The 19,301-nt window shown below is 40.5% G+C and overlaps 1 protein-coding gene across 11 annotated transcripts in view; it reads right to left on the bottom strand.

Moving 5' to 3' along the window:
* Positions 1-19,301, bottom strand: part of LOC130169426 (citron Rho-interacting kinase) — a 49,116-nt gene that overhangs the window by 15,419 nt on the left and 14,396 nt on the right. For 6 of the 11 annotated variants that reach the window (XM_056376163.1, XM_056376162.1, XM_056376166.1 and 3 more), the window contains 15 exons: positions 14,332-14,511; positions 14,050-14,103; positions 13,837-13,890; positions 12,919-13,059; positions 11,801-11,926; positions 10,511-10,606; positions 10,148-10,291; positions 9,823-9,932; positions 9,407-9,581; positions 8,398-8,595; positions 8,241-8,294; positions 4,627-4,824; positions 1,786-1,979; positions 763-898; positions 570-674 (listed from right to left, as the gene is read on the bottom strand). In XM_056376163.1, coding sequence (XP_056232138.1) covers positions 570-674; positions 763-898; positions 1,786-1,979; positions 4,627-4,824; positions 8,241-8,294; positions 8,398-8,595; positions 9,407-9,581; positions 9,823-9,932; positions 10,148-10,291; positions 10,511-10,606; positions 11,801-11,926; positions 12,919-13,059; positions 13,837-13,890; positions 14,050-14,103; positions 14,332-14,511 — 1,965 coding nt within the window. The remainder of the gene's footprint in view (positions 1-569; positions 675-762; positions 899-1,785; positions 1,980-4,626; positions 4,825-8,240; positions 8,295-8,397; positions 8,596-9,406; positions 9,582-9,822; positions 9,933-10,147; positions 10,292-10,510; positions 10,607-11,800; positions 11,927-12,918; positions 13,060-13,836; positions 13,891-14,049; positions 14,104-14,331; positions 14,512-19,301) is intronic. The other 5 variants (XM_056376168.1, XM_056376170.1, XM_056376169.1 and 2 more) reach the window with 3 other exon arrangements.

Genomic DNA, 19,301 nt, shown 5'->3' with positions numbered 1-19,301 from the left:
CATTAATGCTGCACAGTAGAACGGTGCACCACCACTGCTGTGTCAGCTAAACCGTCCGGCAGCTTCTTTGCAGCCCTGTGGGGGTTTGGCTTTGCTTCTCTGCCTTTCACTGGCATTTCTTAATGACATCTGGGATAAGTGGAAATTTCAAGCTGGAAGAACTTTGATATGTTTTTACGGCCTCTCCTGCTTTGTAGGCATCAGTTAGGTTCATTTTAGATCCTCGGTCAGTTGCTTAGAGGAGCCCAAGGTCGCTGAGTTTTACCACAAGGTTTGAAGAGTCAGAGAATTTATCACCTCTGGAATTATCATTATCATTATCATTACTATCTATACAACTAAATCCTAATGTGACCTTCCCTACAAGTCCTAATGAGTCAACCAAAGCCTAATGAAGTGAGGTTCTGAGTGTTTTACAAATAAAAATGTGCCCAACTATTGCATGCGCCACAATTACTGTTCATTTTTTGTTTGTCAAATTATTGAACTTAAAGTAACAGTGCATTAAGATTTTGCTCAGAAAAGACCAAACCTTTGCATAACTGTAAGTGTGAAAATACAGAAGTTACCTCATCCAGAAGCCTCTGCTTCAGATCCCTCTCACTCTCCAGCTTTTGCTGCAAACTGCGGGCGTTCATCTCCAGCATGGCGTGCTTCTTCTCCAGATCATTCAACTGAGAACAGAGAGCAGGAAGGAATTTGCTGTAACATCTGCTAACCAGAAAAAGTACAACACTTATTCAACAGTGTGGAAACGCTTACAGTGTCTGCAAGGCTTTCAGCTTTGAGTTTCTGGTCTTTGAGAGCCTGCTGCAGAGCCAGGATCTCAGCTTTGTGCTCCTTAACTGCCTGTTCCACCGCCTGGCGAGACTCAGAGCTGCGCTGCTCTGCACGGAGCCTGGAACATACAGCAAACCGTTCTTTACACTTCTTATTTTGCTTCTTTAAGTACATACCCTTTGAGTTCTACTATAATGTTTTTACTGCGTCTTTATCTTTTCCAGTATTTTTTTCTTTTTATTAGACTTGGACAGCAGAGAAGGACGGGAAATGTGAGTATGACATGTAGCCCAGGCTGGATTCAAAGGTGCTGCAGCGAGGCCATGGCCTTGTTTGTGGTACGTGCTCTAACAGGTGAGGGAAACCACTTCACTGGTTATTTTTAACTGATACACAGTAATCATTTGAATAAAAGCAAATAAATCCAGTTTCATGTATCAGTGTGTGTATTCTTGTATTTCTACTCTTGTGCTATTTAGAGTAGAGTATAACTTCTATGTCCCCAAAAGGCCAAAAGTAGAGAATTTCTACTCCATCTTCTTTTAAAGGGTTAGTTTAGGGCACAGACTTGGGTTTAGGATTAAAGAAAAATACATGCTTATGAAATTCTGTCTTTTAAAATGCTTTTTGTGTTCCCAATTTCCACCACCCTGCCCTGCCTACACCAACTCAGAAAATAATTTCATATATTTCCCAGAATACCTTTTGAAAAACCCCTAGAGAATATGCCCAAACCTGCTGTATTCAGTGTGTGTAGGCGTAAGGATCCAGATCCAACACTGATAGCAACACAAACATTCAGAGCAACAGAGTTTTTCCCGGTGTAAAAAAAAGAAACAGTGACCATTTCTCGAAATGTTATATCATGGAAAAAGTAATTATATCATCATATTAAAGCATTGTGGCCGAAGCAACTCATATCTCTTTGAAAACCTATGATAACAAGAAAACTACAACACATCCACACAGTTGTGGTCGTGGTTTGTATGTGTGAGTGGTTGTAACCTGTTCTGTTTCTCTGTGTCCAGCAGTCTCTGGATCTCCCTGGTCCTTCTCTCCGCCTGGTTCTTCTCTTCCTCCAGCGTTGTCCTCCAGGCGTCCCACTGTCTCTCCTTCTCCATCAGCTCGTCGTTCAGGGTCTCCAGTTCCATCACCTGCTCCTCCAGCATGGTGCATGTGGTCTTCAGCGTCTCAAGGTTCTGGTATATAACAAGATTCAGATGAGAGGTTCCTCTGTTTGAAAGCCAAACTGTGTCATTACACAACTCCACAAGTCCTCATTCTTTCTCAGCAAAAACTGTAGTTTTACAGAGGAGAGAGGGAGAGCAGTGAAACTCACCAGCTTCAAAACCTGTCAAAAAAAAAAAAGGTTTCTCCCCACACTCTGTAAGATTTTTTTTACTGATTATGAACAAGGATCTTGTGGTAGTGATTTATATCCCCTGGGTGGGTTTGGGAAATCCCTTGGTGGCCTGCCTCTTCCCTTCTGGAGTGTTGGAGGGGCAGATCACTATTCAGATCACTGACAGTAGCAATACACAGTTTAATACAATTTAAACATTCTCCATTATTAGTAAAAGTCCTCATTCAAATACACATATGCAAGTATTTTTGTGAAAATGTACTTGAAGTATGTCAAAAGTAAAAGTACTCATATTGCAGAAAAATGGCCCCCGTCAGTATATTTTTACATATTATATTATTTTATTTTTATCAGTGGTGCATTATCATCACGGCAGAATTTTAATGTTGTAGCAGGGAGCTAGTTTTAACTATGTTACGTACTGTTGGTTAGTTAATCTTTTAAAAATGTATTTTATATTTTGATCAGATGTTTTGTATGTAAAATGAACCAGCTGTCAAATAAATGTAGAGTAGTAAAAAGTACAATATTTCCTTCCTTCCTGAAATGTAGTGGAGTAGAATTACTAGGAAGCATGTAATGTACAAGTACCTCAAAATAAATTTTAAGTACAATGCTTGAGTTAATGTACTTTGTTAAATTCTACCACTGTCACATTACAGGTCTGAAGCTTTCACTGCTGCCTACTGTGAGGCTGACGGAGGGTTCATTATCAGGAGCAGCAGTTTGTAGTCTTCTCTCCAGGACTTTCATCTGCTGTAGCAACACAATGAAGACGTGGAGCTAGCAAGGGAATTTTTACCATAGCTAAAACATGAATGCATAGAAAACAAAACTGATCAGTGTCTCTGCCCCTCCCTGGTCTTTCTGCCATTAGAACCTGCTAGTAAAAGGCCATTCAGTGGAGAGCAGAGTAAGGCTAAAAAGGAGAATAGGGCTAAAAGCTATCTTCACAGCAACCTCTTCATTTACATGTCAGACATGAAACTCAATCAGCCATAGCGCTTTAAAAAAGCACCATGCCTAAAATAAATTACAATCCCAGAGACGGAGATGGAGGCTTATGAGGAACATTTGTTGGTAGCTTAAACAGTTTCCCTCCAGTTTGACAACTAATGTCACATGTAAATGACTGTGTAATTTCAGTTTAAATAATGACCCCAAAACTGCCATAGAAAAAAGCTGCTCCGAACCAGCGTCCGTCGTCCCGTGAGATCATTTACATGACATGTTTGGACACAGAATGTTTTTTGTGTTATTCACAGGGCCTACACAAAGCACTGTGTTTCATGTCAACACACTGCTTTAGACAAAGCATTGGGAGACAAATATAGCCTGTGCCGGTTCTGCAGCAGCACCACGGCCCTCTGAAGTCCAACGCTTCCACAGCTGACACGACCTGGGAGTGATGGGGATGACACATCCCTCCCACACACCACCCCATCCTTCGTCTATGACTTCCATCGCTGGTTACACAACCATCAGGACCGAGAGCGCTACTGGACACCCACACACATATCCTCCCACAGGGGCAGTGCACACATCACACAGCCTCCTCGCCTGCACTCTCTCCCGCTGCATCCAGAATACAGCACAGAACAATACTGAAATATTCCCAGGGTTTCTGCTGCCTGATTTACACTTAACACTGTCAGAGCCAGGAGAGATGTCTGGGTCACCTGTCACAGGCATTGTGGAGACATCATATAATGTGAGTAAGTGAAAACCTGGTGTCTGGCTGAGTGGGAAGTGGGCAGAGGGAAGGAACCTGAACAAGAGGAACAGAACAGAACAGAAAACTGATTCTTTTTTAAATGTTCAACTAATGACAGCTGGTATTTTGTGATAATTTCGTGCAGAAATTTGAAAACCACTAGAGTACACTGGTGACACGTTGGCTCAGTGCCATGCATTGTGACTGACTGTGAAAAAACCCCCCCAAAAAACTAGGTTGAAAAGCTAATTAGCTGTTAATTTTTTGTGTGTTTACATACAGCCCATCCAAGGTGTTGGACTGCAGGGTTTCCCTGTTTACTGTCCAATTATGTCAGGCTGCAAACTCTTCTGAAACTGCTCTCAAATATAAATAAATCCAACGGGTAATGTTACGCATAAAAATAATCGGAATCAAAATGTTCCTTCAGAATCCATTTAAAGCTGCCCTGTGGAATTTTCTGATGTGAAAATATATATATAAATGTGTTGACTGCACTAGTACTGCGTAGTATTGAGCAATATTATTAATAAAATTAAACAAACTTTATTCTGTTTATCATATTTGGACGGTGACACCATGACTGGCTGATAATTGATGGCTGATAATTGAATGAGGTCAATATCGTCCTATTCTATCAACAAATTAACACAAGGTACCAATTATGACCCACCTGACTTGCTTTTCTTTGGACTTTGAAAAGCGACATGAGTAAGAAAAGCACATACACACACAAACACACACATACAATATACCAGCAGCCAGGTACCTGTTTCTGGTTGTTAAGGTGCATCTCGCGGTCGGCCACCTCCCGACGCAGCCTGTCCACATCCTGGCTGAGCTGCAGCCGGTCCTCTCGCTCATCAGAGGCCTCATCCAGCTGCTTGGACAAGTAGAAGTTCTGACGGTTCAGCTCAGCGTTCTCCTGGGTCAGTGTGGTCAGCTGTTCCTCCAGATCTGTGATCACCTACAGAGAGTAATCGGGACATGCAGGTTAAAAGAGAGGAAAATATACACAGCAACCATTCTGCACCCAAAATATACAGCATCAACCAAGTAGCAATTAATGTTGTTTTTTTTTCTTTGTAGACTGGAACGAAATATTTGTTTTGATATTAATTATACATATGTTTTTTACATTTATGAAAAGGCTGACTGGAATTTTTACTCTGCATTCAAGTTACAAAAAGGTTCCTGAAACGTGGATTAATTACTCTACAAATAAAAGGTGAATATGATTGGTTCAGATAAGCTGACTCACTTCTACATCAGTTTTCTAAGTCTTAACACAGTTGCCACAGATGGTTTAAAGGGATCTGGTCAAAGCATCCTACTGTACTGTAATGTACACACAGTGTACACAGTAAATGTACATCGCTTTTACAATTTACACACATAAAAAGATCTTGCCTTCATCTTGCATGTAGACATATATCACTGTACCACTGTTCCATTCCACACATGAACTTGGTTCACACAGTCTAAACCCGCATCACTACATAATGCAGATATCTAGGTTAGTGATATAATGCAGTTACCATTGATATCTAGGCTACTTGTTTTGGATTCAGAGCAAGAAGCACGCTAATCATTTCATCAGCATCAGTCTGCTCCCTAAATCAGCCATGACTTCTGTGCACGCTGCAGGGAAATGAGGGTTGAGGCTGATGAGGCTGCCTGTTAAGAACCCCTTATTCTCAGCTCTCGTGGGAACATGTGTACCACACAGAACTTCAAGGTGGCGGGGGGAAAGAGGCAAAGCTTTTAAGTACATAAATTAGCTGTCTGTTCTGCACTGACTCAGTGCTTCCGCTCCCCCGAGGCTGGGGACTGACAGCAGCGACTAAATACTTAAGGTGGGGCTGGGAAGTCAACAGTGGAATGGATGCAGTGGTGATCTGGCAAGCCTCTATATTTACTCTACTCATCTGTCATCCCAGTCTATAGAGTAACTTGCTTCCTAAAGCAAATCACTTTCACAGCTTTGCATCCTGTGCTGAATACAAATTGCTCAATACTATTTGTGAAGGCTGTGGGTGTACATCAAATAAAAAGCGCAGTTAAAGAGGCAGTAAGTAAGTCCCACAATTTCCTGGACTAAAACCAATGTAACATTTACTGTACAATGATGGCACAAAAACAGAGGAACATCTGCTCTTTCAGTGAAACAGACTGAGCAGCACAGATGCTGTGGAGCGTGAATTCACCTAAAAAACATCTTTGCTACCTAAACATTGTATGGATGACTGATGTGGATAAAACTGCATTATACTGTGTGTAGATGTAGCAAATTTACTGGTAATTCAAAAAATAAAATATATATATATATATATATATATATATATTATTTTTTATTTTTTATATATATATATATATATATTTATATATATGAAATAACCATGTCCAGTCTAGAAGCAGTGTAACAAAATCTCTAACAGTCTGCAGTCTATAGATGAATAATATACATTGTCATACTGCGCAATGTTAGCTATGTGAAAGTAGGACCATAGCATTACATTACATTAGATTTACTCATTTTTATCCAAAGCGACTTACAAGTGAGCAGCGAGAATAAAAACCTTGGAGCACCACTCTCAAGTGCTAGCATCTTTACACTGTCAGAAACCTTTGACATTGTTTTTACTCAATCTTTTTTCCTGTTTGAACAGTGTACATGACAGTCTAATGTTAGCAGTGTATTTAGAGCTAATTTAGAGCTAATATATTATAATATGCAGCTAATATAAATGTATATATATAATACAAAAATAGCTGGTCACAACGAAGAACATACTGACAATGTAAGTATTTCTACAATCTAACCAGTAGTGCAGCTCATAATAAAAAAAAAATTATGTAGTCAACAATTTTCACTGAAGTCTGTTTTGATGTAGTTCATTATGGGATGTCCCGTGTGGTAAGTTGAAGGTTGAAAGCAGCAAAAGAGGAAAATTCATGGTACGTCCAAAATGGAAAGACTTAATCCTTCAAGGAGCAGGAGTGTGCTCAGCGTATTTTAAGGAAATTGGCACTTTAGATTTTGATATGTCTGTCCATATAAATAGAAATAATGGCCTGATGTAAGCGCTGGATTAGATGGGGCACTAAAACTGATGCAGATGAAATGTCAAGGGGTGGCAAAAATCATTAAGTATCACCCCCAGGGGACTATAGTAAATTTAATGACAATTTGGCTTGTACTGTAGTTGTCAAGATATCTTGCTCAGGTCCAAAATGTTCAACAGACAGACCAACAGAGAGACCAACATCGCAAGTCCTAGCAGGGCAAAAAATAGAGTGGCATTTCAAGCTCTGCTTCTTGCAGAATTTGGCTGCGTTTGCCTGAACATTAGCCAGCTGAATCTATGGACAGTGCTTTCTGAACAGTTTGCGAGTGGGAGGATCTCGAAAGTAGGGCAATGGGATAAAGGGAGACCATGATGGTCTTGGTGTTTATTCAAGATATATGAATTTTAAGACACTTAAATCCTTTAAACATGACAAAATCTTTTTCTCGAGGTTAGTGGGACACCAGGGTTGCACAGCAACACCATCCCATGATGTTCAACAAACACTATGACATAATGTAATAATAACAATAAAACAATGAGAAAACAATGCAAGTGTTCCATTGTGTCGTTATCTGTACTTGTGCAAATGGCAAAAAAGTAATTTAAACATGGGAAAGCTTTGGGATTATAACACAAGTCTTTATAATGTCTCTGTTGTAACATGCATTAACATAGTCTGTGGAAAAAACAAATATATACAAATGTTAGCTAACTAAGTAAACCAGTGTTCCCTGTTAATGTTGAGAATGTGACACCATGAAGCATGGCGAACAAAAAGAAAAAAATCCCCAGAATGTGAATTTGCCAAACAACCATGATGACTGGATAACAGCCATTATCTGTTCCAGCAGGGGCAGTTCTGGTAATAATAGCTCACTTAGTTGTTAATGTGCACAAGCGTGTCATTGAAAACAAACAATTCATGTAAAAATTGGCCTTGTTTGAAACAGCAATTCTCAGTTTGACTGTATGCACAATGTTTTGAGTTATGAAAACATTCATATGGAGCCCTGGTCAGACTCGGTTTTATATTTCCACAAAAAGAACCAACAAGGACGATGAGTGTGATGAAATGAAGAGTGTTTAAAGTCACAGGGTGTCATATTAATGGACATCGAAGAAAAATATATTCAAATGAGGCCCAATTTACATAAGTCATAATGGCAGATGGAACGAAACATGGCGACTTTAGGTTGTTATGTGTGATGATGTGTGATGATTCAGCTGGTGTTCAGTGTCAGAAGAGTTATCCATCCCTGGAGAAACTGAAAAAGAAAAAAAAACAAGAAAAGTGGGTGAGTGAGCAGCTTACCGCACAGCTGTCTCTCAAGGCATCGAACTTGCGTTGTATCTCATCTCTGTGTGCCTGGGAGGTATGACAAGAGAGAGAGCGACAGATTTCACTGCCTGAATTATATAACATAAAAGGAGACATCAGCTTCAGTACTCCTTCACTTCCTCTCTCTCACTCTGAGCACAGTGATCTCCTCCTCAGCTTCTGCAGTGGTCTCCTCCAGCTCGGTCTTGGCCTGCTGCAGCTGGCTCTCCAGAGCGTGGCGAGCCGCCTGCAGGTTGCTGATCTGGGATTCACGCTCTTGCAGCGACAGGGTCAGCTCCGTCACCTGACGCTTAATCTCCAGCTTCTGTTCCTCATGCTCCAGCCCAATCTATAAAGGCAGAGAGAAGGCGTCCTCCAGGATCAGGGAGAAGGAGGAGGTGATTCATCCCAAGGAGTAGTCAGAGACATGCTGACATGACACAACTCTCCACAGAGATGAGACGGCATTACACCTGACACTTCACCTTGTCTGACTCCGCCTTGATTCATTGTGCTGTCTTTCCTGCATTACTGTTTAATACTGTAATACTGTTAAATTTACAGTTTAATGTTTTGCAATAAAGTTGGTTAGTTCCTGATTTTCAAAAATCTAGCCTTTAAAATGTTTTATAACATTTCAATTCCTCTGTAAGTCACTAAATCCCAACATCATGTCATATGTCACATTTATGTATTCTACATAAAAAGTTCTTTTATCCAACTTAGTGCCTATAGAGTATAGAGTATATATCTAATCATCTAACTACCGCTTTCTACGCTGCACCTGCCTCCACATGGGTCATGATACACTGTAATTAGTTCCTCAGCTTACATTCAGGAAAGTGATTATAAACAGGTGTGTTTCCACTATTTGGAGGCAGATGGTTACAGATGGAAGCAGTCTAGTCCACAACTGTTTCTATTTAACATTTAGCAGCGTTTCCTCTCAGGCAGATATACACATATTCTTTGTGTGAATATTCCATAACAGTCGAAAAAGAAGAAAAGGAAGTGAGAGGTTGGAATGGGGCTGACAGGACAGTAAGATATAAATTGTTTGTCACACTCTGATAGGAAAACCTACATCCAATAATCTATCAACACATGAATCCCACTTCACAACCCTGTTTTGATTCCAACCCCCTATAATATCTCCTCACCTCTCTGAGCCTAGTCTCCAGCTCCAGCACTCGGCTCTTATTGCTTTGCTCCTGCTGACTCATTTTCTCTAGATGCTCTTCCAGTTTGGCGTTCTGGGCCTCCAACTTCCCGGCCTGAGACTCCAAGTAGAACTTCTGCTGGCGAAGCTCGGAGATCATCTCCTCCTGGGCTTTCCTGACGAGAATAGACACAAACACGTGCAAACACTTCGATAGAGGAGGAACTTTAATCTCTTGGCCTTTATCTTATATTACACCACTATGACTGGAGTGAATGTTGCACTTGGGATAAACATAAAAGTCCACATCGTTCCCTTGAATTCACCATAGTGTATTTCATGAAAAGAGAATGTTTTTAAATGCTTTTAATGCTTATTTTTGAATGGAATAATAATGTTTTGTGTCTCAGTACTTACATGTTTTTCTGGGTGTAGATGCTGCTGTTGGCTGCCAGCTTGTTGGCCTCAGACAGCTCAGCAATTCTCTGCTCCAGGTTGTTCATCTTAGAGTCCATAGCATTTATGGTCTGAACAGAAATTATGGACGCGATAACTTGTGTTTTAATTAAACATTGAGTTGGAGCTTCACATCACTGGCTTTAACTGGGATCAGGTTAATGCTCATTATTGTGTGCTCTACAATAACATACCCAAGATTATTCCAAACAAGAAATCTATGTCAGTGTGATAAATGTTAAAATATGCCTAAAATAGTGTCGCTGCCAAGCTGCTCTGTTCTTACCGCCTTCTGTTCACTGATGATGCTGCACTTTTCCCGCACCTCCTCCTCATATTTGCTCTGACTGGACTCCAGCATCTCCTTATCAGCCATGTCCGCCTTCATCTGGGCCTCCAACACCTGCTCAATGCCAGGCAGCCCACATAACTATAACCAGGATATCACTTAACAGGACAGAGAATGGTGTGAAGAGGGCATTCTGTAGATCTCCCAAGCACAGAGAGCACCCACAGCTCAATAAGCAAAAAGCATGACCACTAAACATAGCACAGAGCACTTCCTGTAATTTATTTGGGATATACCTGTCTGTTGTTTTACATTGCAGCAAAGTTTCTGCATGTGTGTGAGTGTGTTCTGAAATTTTACCTTTATCTTATCTTCATAGAGCTTCTCCTTCTGCTTCAGATGAGTCTCCAACCGCTGGGCTGTGGCTTGAGTCTCTCGCAGATTCTCTTCCAGCTCCTGCATGAAAATATAAATATGCTAATCGCTGCATATTAAATATCAGCAGCCACATGCACAAAGGCTAAAAAGTAAGTGTAATCTACAAAGCATTTTATCACAAAAACACAACCCATACATTTATGACTAGTTAGAAATAATCCACAGGACTCCTAAATCACTAACACCTAATCACAATCAGTGATGGTAATGTTGTGAAATACAATCAGCTCAACTCTGAGGGGACTTTGATTGTAGCAGAGCCGGTAAGAAATTCAAATACCTTACCATCACACAGGTGTTGTTTGATGTCAGATACAATATACTTGACATGAAAGTGTTTAAGTATGAATAAATACTAAGACCTGTCCTTTGTCTTTGTCACTGTGGGTGTAGCAGATTGATGAAACACAATATCATCCATAACAATGACTTCAACTCCACCCCTTCTCTTCACTGGGTTAGTCTTTACTGACCCTTTTCCCTTGTTATACCAGGACAAGAACAGGTGGAACTAAAAGACAATACTCAAACCATGGAACTGGCACAGCTAAATAAAATACAGCAATTATTAACATTTCCTGCTATAACATGTCAAAAAGGCTCATGCTTAGAAGCTCTCTCCATCCCAACAAAAAGTTTCTTTCAGCAGCTTTGTGTTTCAAGAGGACACTCCTATTTATGAGCCTTCAGTGTTATTTAGGAGGACTCCTAGTGGTAAGATTCAAAACTTGGAGCTATTACCTTCTCCCAAGCCCATCTCTTAGTTGTTTGTCACTTATCCCTGTTAAACAGTCCTCTGATCAGGTTGAAGCTGGGTGTATGTTTGCAGAGGAGTAAGTGACTAAAAGCTCTGTACTAATAAGAGTAATATAGCTGTAATTTGTCCCAACCTAACAGGTGCAACAAAACGGGAGAGGGAGAGAGAGAAGCCCACACTAATAAGGTAAACTAATTGAAAGCACTTGTGTGGGTGTATCATGGCTTTGTAGGTGTTTTAAAATGAGACAGTATCAGGTATAACTAATTACTCTGCGGTGTATGACTCTAAACTGTTAGAAATAACAGTTCAAGATAGGAGATGATAAACCTGAAGATTTTTAGAAATATTACATAAAATAGCACTTCCTCTGCAACGATGACAATGAGCTATGTTTATGTCACACCTCCTCTGATTTTTTTTTAGCTCTGCACAAGAGATGAAAGGTCGTTCACCAGAATCTTATCTGCCATCTGCTGAATCTGCTGGGCCTTGCTCTGGATCTCATCCTTCAGTTTAGTCTCCCGCCGCTCAACGATCTCCAGCCTTTTCACCTGGTTCTCAAGAGTCTTCCTACCATCCTGCACACGATGGACAACAGTAACACACACAGACACACACATACGGGCTTTAACTCACTAATGAGATGTTTCTTTAAGTTGTAAAAAATACAACCTCAGGTCAGAAGATCCACAGTCCAAAATAGTGGGTTCTGCTATTTGGACATCAAACGCATTTAGAGGAAATGCTAATTAGACTTAAGGTTTCCACTTCAAGGAGGAACTGATGATATACCGCAGCAGCTGCATCAGTCTGCTTGTTAGCGATGCACCTCTTCGTTGTTTATATCTCATTTTTTCAAGTTCCTCGCAATAGTTCCAAAGAGCCCGTTTGCATTTATGTGTGACGGTCTTTCCTCTGAGTCTCCTGTCTAAATGAACCTATTCTAATTACCAAATTTGCTGTGCTGTTTTCAAAGAACCCCACTCAAAAACTAATTACACTATATAGGTAACTACAGATGTGTGTAAATGTAAGCTTTTCCTGTTGGTATCTGCACTCTTCCACACTCTGGATTCTCCACTAACTGAAACATATACTCTGTGATATGAGTGAAAGCCCGAGACTATGATTGTTTGTGCAGAGGGACATCAGTGTCAATCAGTTTAATGACCCTTTTTTTAGGGTTTAGTTTTACCCTGTGGCTTACAAACACAGGGAAGTAAGGTAGCTTCTCAAACCAGGAAAATTACAATAATTACAAAAAGACAAGTGGATTTGCTTTTCAAATTATAATCAACTGTGACAAACATTCAGGCTATCTGACATGGCATCATGGCAGCACAAGCATTTCTCAGAAGGTGCAAAGACAACATGTTTACAAAAGAAAATATGGGCTCTTTGTGCTGAGCAGATACCCAAGCCAGATGTATTTATGCAACACTTTCAACAAAGAGATTTGTGATGTTGCAAAGCAACAAATGTCATGTGATACCAGATAATGAGAAGAAACAGGCAAGAGGCCAAAACACATATATACAAGGCTGTGTGTACAACTGAAGTGTGTATGTACCTCAGTCTCACGGAGGCGTCTGCGCAGGCTGTCGCTGGAGTCTTCCTTGTTCTGTAGCCTCTCTAGATCTCGCTCCATACGGTCTTTGGCCATTCTCATACTCTGAAGGAGGTCTGTAGCCTCAGCACTGGCCTTTAACGACTGGGGATTAAAAGAAAAATAGGTTTGTACGTTATTTACATAAACTTAAATGTTATAGAAAGTTGATGTTAACCTTGTCTAATTTACATTATCTCACCTGCAAACAATCATCATCATACATCAATTAAAAGAACTGAGTCAAAATAAAACTCATACGAACATGTAGCAGTATGATAATTGTGTATAACAACATATTGAATCAGTTATATATGCACCAGCAGCACTGATGACATTGGTTCTTGAAAGAGTTAAAGAGCATAAGGATGAACTAGCATCATTTTGCTAAGTTCAGTGGCTACTAGAAAAACAAACTACTATACACTGCAACTATGAAAATCATAAACAATCCATACTGAGTCATTTATATTTCATCAGTTACTTTGCATTGAGTCAGAAGTAGGCCTATCCCAAATGTGGGCTCAGTCAGTCTTGAAAATCAGCACCACATACTCTCGGCAGAATGGATGGTACATTTAAATATTCATCTCTAGGAAAAGACAATTAGGATGAAATTATCTTTACTAATGAGGCAAAGCTGTTTGATTGCTGATAATTAAGCAGGAAGTCTAGTTTTAAAAGACAGCTTAATTGTTCTCGAGCCATAGAGCAAATCTGACTGTAGAATGCAGTTTAAGAGAGAGACAGAGAGAGAAAGATGGAGGGCAGGAAGGTTAAAGAAGGAGTTTATACACTCAGCTGAAAGTGTAAAATGCTGTTAAATCTCTTGCACAGGCTCATATAAATTATTCATTAATCTTCCAAGCAAAAATATTCTACCTTGGCAAGCTTCTCTTGAAGATCATGGATCTTTGTCTGCTGCTCAGCATTGGTCTAAAAAGGAAAAATACAGTCATCATGAGTGACATTTAACTTATCATCCGTGGCTACAGTCAATCAAACTTGTCAGTGTCCTTACATAGAAATATTGTGTTTCTGACATCTTCACCAATCACAGAATCTTATTACAATTAAATGAACTTCATAAACCACCTTCTCCAGCTTGGTGACCATGTCCTCTGCTTCTGCTTTGCCTTGCTCTTTAGCCTGTGAGGATATTGGAAAATCAGTGAGATCCCATCCAGAAAAAATCATGGCAAGTAGACAGTAAACTAGAAACTTCAAAATGAATTGAGTTAAATATCATTACAGTATCATATTGTTACATTGAATTACACTGTTATTCTGAACGCTAACAAAATTTGTGGACTTTGTATTAAATAAACCAGAACTTCTTCCTATGTAACTTTCAGAGTCATTAACCGCTTTAGTTACAGTGTAGACCTTCTGCATCCTATGCTGGTAGTCTGCAGCCTTCCTCTTCAGTTCCTCACTGCTCTGCCTCGACTCTTTCAGCTCAGCCTCGTACAGGTCGCTACGCCGACGGGCAGCAGACAGGTCCTCCTCCAGTTGTCTGATGGAAACTCGCATCTCTTCCAGCTGGGCATGATATTCCTGCGACCAAAGACCACAGAAACCCACGCATAAGAGAGGAGAGGAGAGGAGGAGAGGAGAGGAGAGGAGAGGAGGAGAGAGAGAGAGGAGAGGAGAGGAGGAGAGGAGAGGAGAGGAGAAGAGAGGAGAGGAGGAGAGGAGAGGAGAGGAGAAGAGAGGAGAGGAGAGGAGAAGAGAGAGAGGAGAGGAGAGGAGAGGAGAGGAGAGAGAGAGGAGAAGAGAGGAGAGGAGAAGAGGAGAGAGGAGGAGAGGAGGAGAGGAGGAGAAGAGAGAGGAGAGGAGAGAGAGAGGAGAGGAGAGAGAGAGGAGAGGAGAGGAGAGGAGAGGAGAGGAGAGGAGAGGAGAGGAGAGGAGGAGAGGAGAGGAGAGAGAGGAGAGGAGAGGAGAGGAGAGAGGAGAGAGAGGAGAGGAGAGGAGGAGAGAGGAGAGGAGAAGAGAGGAGAGGAGAGGAGAGGAGAGGAGAGGAGGAGAGGAGAGGAGAGGAGAGGAGAGGAGGAGAGGAGAGGAGAGGAGAAGAGAGGAGAGGGGAGGAGAGGGGAGGAGAGGAGAGGAGGAGCAATAGTCCTAAACACAAAAGGAAAAAATAATATTAAGAAAGGAAATTTCCAATATGACAAAAAGAACAGTAGATTGCACTTAGCAGAGCACACACTCCTGCCAAAAAGTACCTGGGATGAGAACCAATCTTTTTGAATTCTGGCCACTTGTAAGCACTTTATCCATTTAACTTCACTATATTTGTTTAGCCGACATTAAGGATGCCCTTGTACCACTGCAGCAAAATTGGAAAAATTGGCAGAGTGAATACTATATGTATAAAGTGGAAAACAGCTCTCCAGCAGCCTCAGTGTTGCTTGACCTGAACCATTTTGACGAAAATGTTCTTGTCGGAAGCTACTGCATCATTCATCAAAGCAAACTCATTCATAAGAGATGTGCTTTAGATAAGCTGCTAGCATATTCCAACTTAACAGGATGAAAATAGTTCAGCATAATGGACGTAATTAAAAGACTTGTATGACGGCCATTACAAGTCGAACGTTTTCGGCAGTCATATTGGAAGAGACATTTCAAATATGGTACCAAGTATAAGCACACTAATAGTATAAAAGTCAATGAACAGAGAAGGGAATGTGGAGAGAAAAAATTGATCAGCCAGAGACACTTAATGCATATGTCTGTTTAATAGTGATTAGTCACAGCCTAACAGATCTAATTTCAACCCTCTCATCAGTTTACAGGGCACATCAACCTGTCTGTCATGCTGATAAAAAGTAGCATCCTTCTGCATCCAGGGAGACACAGACACAAATTAGGACAAGTGAAATAGACAGCATCAGACATGGTGAAAACAAAGCTAAAATAGTTTAGCGGTAAGTGGAATGGGAGGTTACATTTGTAATCATGGAACTCTGAATGAAGAGATTGTCTCGTGGTCAGCCCACGTTGACCTTCCATATCTAGATAAGAAAAACAACCAGTGATGTAGCTGTGCCGAGTATGACATGTCCCCCTCACTAATCAATGTGGCTCCACGTGGGCAGACTGACAGTCTCTATCAATGATAATCGACGGGATCTACTGGGAACCAGCTTTCATTTGGTTGTGACTTCCCAACTCAATAAAAGCTAGAAATGATTCTCAATTTCCAGTAATTCTTTGGCAAAACAATGACTCTATACAAGGAAATTAAAGACAAGGGAATTTAGCTTTCAATATGATGTTAAACAACTAAGGCCTTATGGAGTGTTGGATCACTGTGTTCTTTTATTACAGAGAAGCCGACAGCGAACACAATATCCTTGACTCATTCAGATCATCTGTTGCATGAAGAAGCAACTAAAGCTTACATACAAACATAGCTGCATTACTTGTGTTAGAATTTAGCCATTGTGGATAATTTACTTGTGTTGAAAAAGACATTCAAAACTCATTTACAGTCATCTAGTGCAAAGTGGGGATTCACTCTCAAAGCTATCAATTTACACTGCTGCTTCATAGATTTAAATCATTCAATTCACTATCTTGGGGCTGCATACTATCTCTATCCATAGCATCATCAGCCCAAAACACACAGTATGTTTATGGTGGCAAATCTTAAATCTTTAAATTCAACTCTCAGTATGTGTGATTTTGCTGTATACTAGGCAATGACAGTTGAGTTGCATTTCTGTTTATTTTAGTTGGTTGTTTGGCTGGATGCAGGAGAGCTGATACTGATTTTGTTGAAAACATTGTCATTTCAAACCTTGAAATGTCATAGAATATATCAAAGAGCAATCTTTTTCAAAACTACACACTGCACAAAGTATATGGTGGCTAAACCGGTACACTTATGGTGCTAATATGTTATCCTTTGAATTTCAATTAAACATACCAGTTTTTTTCACCATATTCCCCCTGCTATACACTACAGTACAACATCATTTATGCAGCAATCTAGTGCATTTTTAAGACTCTTTGACATGGTTCTTGTTTTAAAACAAGTCAGTTAGAAACATTAAAATGTCAGCCTGTCATGCCCCGTCTGGATAGTTAAGTTACCTTTTTGTTTATCCTAGTGTTCTTTGTCTCGTACTTCCTGTTATATTTTGATACTCACCTCTTCTCTCATTTCAGGTCCTTTATTTCCTGCCCTGTGTGATTACCTGCCCTGCCCTAATGTGTTGCACCTGTGTCCCATTGTCTCCCCTCCTCCTGAATATATAATCTTAGTGTCCCCTTCCTTCTGTGCCAGTTCGTCTTGCTCCCTCGTGACAGCAGTTTTCCTTGTGTTGTGTTTCTTAGAGCCAATAGTTTTATGACCTATTTTTGCCTTTTGACTGGTGATTTGGACACTGTTGCCCTTCTGACTGATCACCTGTGTACTGACCTCGCTCTGATTAAAAGGACTGATTTTTGAACTGAGTCTGTGACTGCGTTTGAGTCCAAGCCTGTGGTTCAGTGTTGACACAGCCAGAGACATTGTTTTCAACCAACTTGTGGAGCTCACATTATTGTACTTAGCAATTAATATGATAAAATCCAACAGGTGTCATTTCAGCTGGTGAGACTGATAGTTGGCTGGAAATGAGAGGCCTGCATTCGTCTTCCTCTGTTTGAAATAAAGAACCCATTGTTTCAAAAATGACTAAGGATTTTGAGTGGTAAATCTGCCACGGTTAACACAATGAACAACATACATGTGCCATCTGACAATGAAAAGCTTGACAGGCATAGCACCAGTAAGTAAGGTGGGAAGTGTTCAGCAAACAGCCAACTGACAGGTGGTGGTCAAAAGCGCCAAGAAAAGTAGCAATGCATGAGTAAAGGTAATGAAGAAAGCACATTTAAAACATTTAAAAACAGCAGGTGCTGACCAAAGTGCTTTACAGAGAGATTACATTTGGGGATTAATTGATTACAGAATAAAACAAAAACACAGGAATGCTCAAATAAAAATGCAGACATAAATAAGAGGATATTAGTAAATGAATAAAAGCATGGAATATCATAACACAAAAAACACAAACACATAAAATCCAGAGTGTGGTGAGACATGTTTTCACAGTGAGCAGAAGCTGAAGAAAACAGATGGGTCTTTTGACAGGTTTTAAAGATCTATACAAAGGGTAAAGATCTAATCGTTAATGGCAAACTATTCCACAATTTAAGGCCACCAACTGAATATTCTCAATCACCTTTTGTTTTTAACTGGGTGTGTGGAATGGAGAGCAGTTATTGGTCAGCAGATGTGAGGGGTCTGCAGGTAGAAAACGGGATGAGAAGTTGAGAGATGTAACCTGGTGCCTGTCTATTTGCTCCTTAAAAAAAAAAAAAAAAAATCTAAATAATCTTCACTGATAACCAATGAAGTGAGGCCAGTACAGGGGAGATGTGGTCTCTCCTTTTGGTACCACTGAGGAGTCTCGCTACTGCATTTTGAACAAGCTGCAGGCAAGATAGGGCTGACAGCTTGATTCCTTTAGAGAAAACTCCAGTGGTTGAAGCAAGAGGAAATAAAAGCTACCTATAGTCTCCAGATCTTTAACAGACAGAAATGAAGAAATTTTGCAGATGATCTGATGGAAAAAATCAGTTGAGCAACTGAGCTAGCTTTGCTCAAATTGTATACAAAAGAATCAGGACCAAAACCAGGACCTTGGTTTTATTCTGGTTTAGCTGAAGGAAGCTTTTTGCCATACAGAATAATTTTTATTATTATATTATATTTCTGAAAATAGGCCCCAGAGTAAGCATATATAGTGTATAACAAAATAGGGCCCAATATGGAGCTCTGTGGTACTCCACAGGGAACAGATGCAGGGGAAGAGGACACATTTATAGTTCTATTAGAGGCTGATCTGTCTCGGAGGTAGGAGGCAAACCGCTGAAAGGTCTGTCCCAGAATGCTAGCTGTGTGGAAGGCAGCTGAGAAATCTAAAATAATTAAAGTAGTGTTATTCTAAGCGTAACAGTCATATAGAAATCCCCCCCCCCCCCCCCCCCCCTACAGCTGTCATAGAGGTGAAAATAGCTATAGAAACAAAAAATGTTTTTTGTACCAGGCTGTAAACCTGGGGAGTCTAAGGGCATTGACTCGCTTTTGGAACCAGTCTCAAGTGGCCATTCAAAGAACTGCAGTGTTTGGTACTTCTGTGTTGGCTTCATTTTCCAGCCCCAGAGGTTGCTGCTTGGTCTCCCAGAGCTCTTCTCAGGTGAATGCCTGGAACAGGGGGGCGAGGACGTACTGGATTACCAGAGTGTCTGGTTGGCAAGCGTCGCAGCAATCTCCCTGGCAAATGCTACGG

Source organism: Seriola aureovittata, chromosome 5 (assembly GCF_021018895.1).
Source record: "Seriola aureovittata isolate HTS-2021-v1 ecotype China chromosome 5, ASM2101889v1, whole genome shotgun sequence".
NCBI classification, from domain to species: domain Eukaryota; kingdom Metazoa; phylum Chordata; class Actinopteri; order Carangiformes; family Carangidae; genus Seriola; species Seriola aureovittata.
This window is presented reverse-complemented; position numbering and strand designations above follow the sequence as displayed.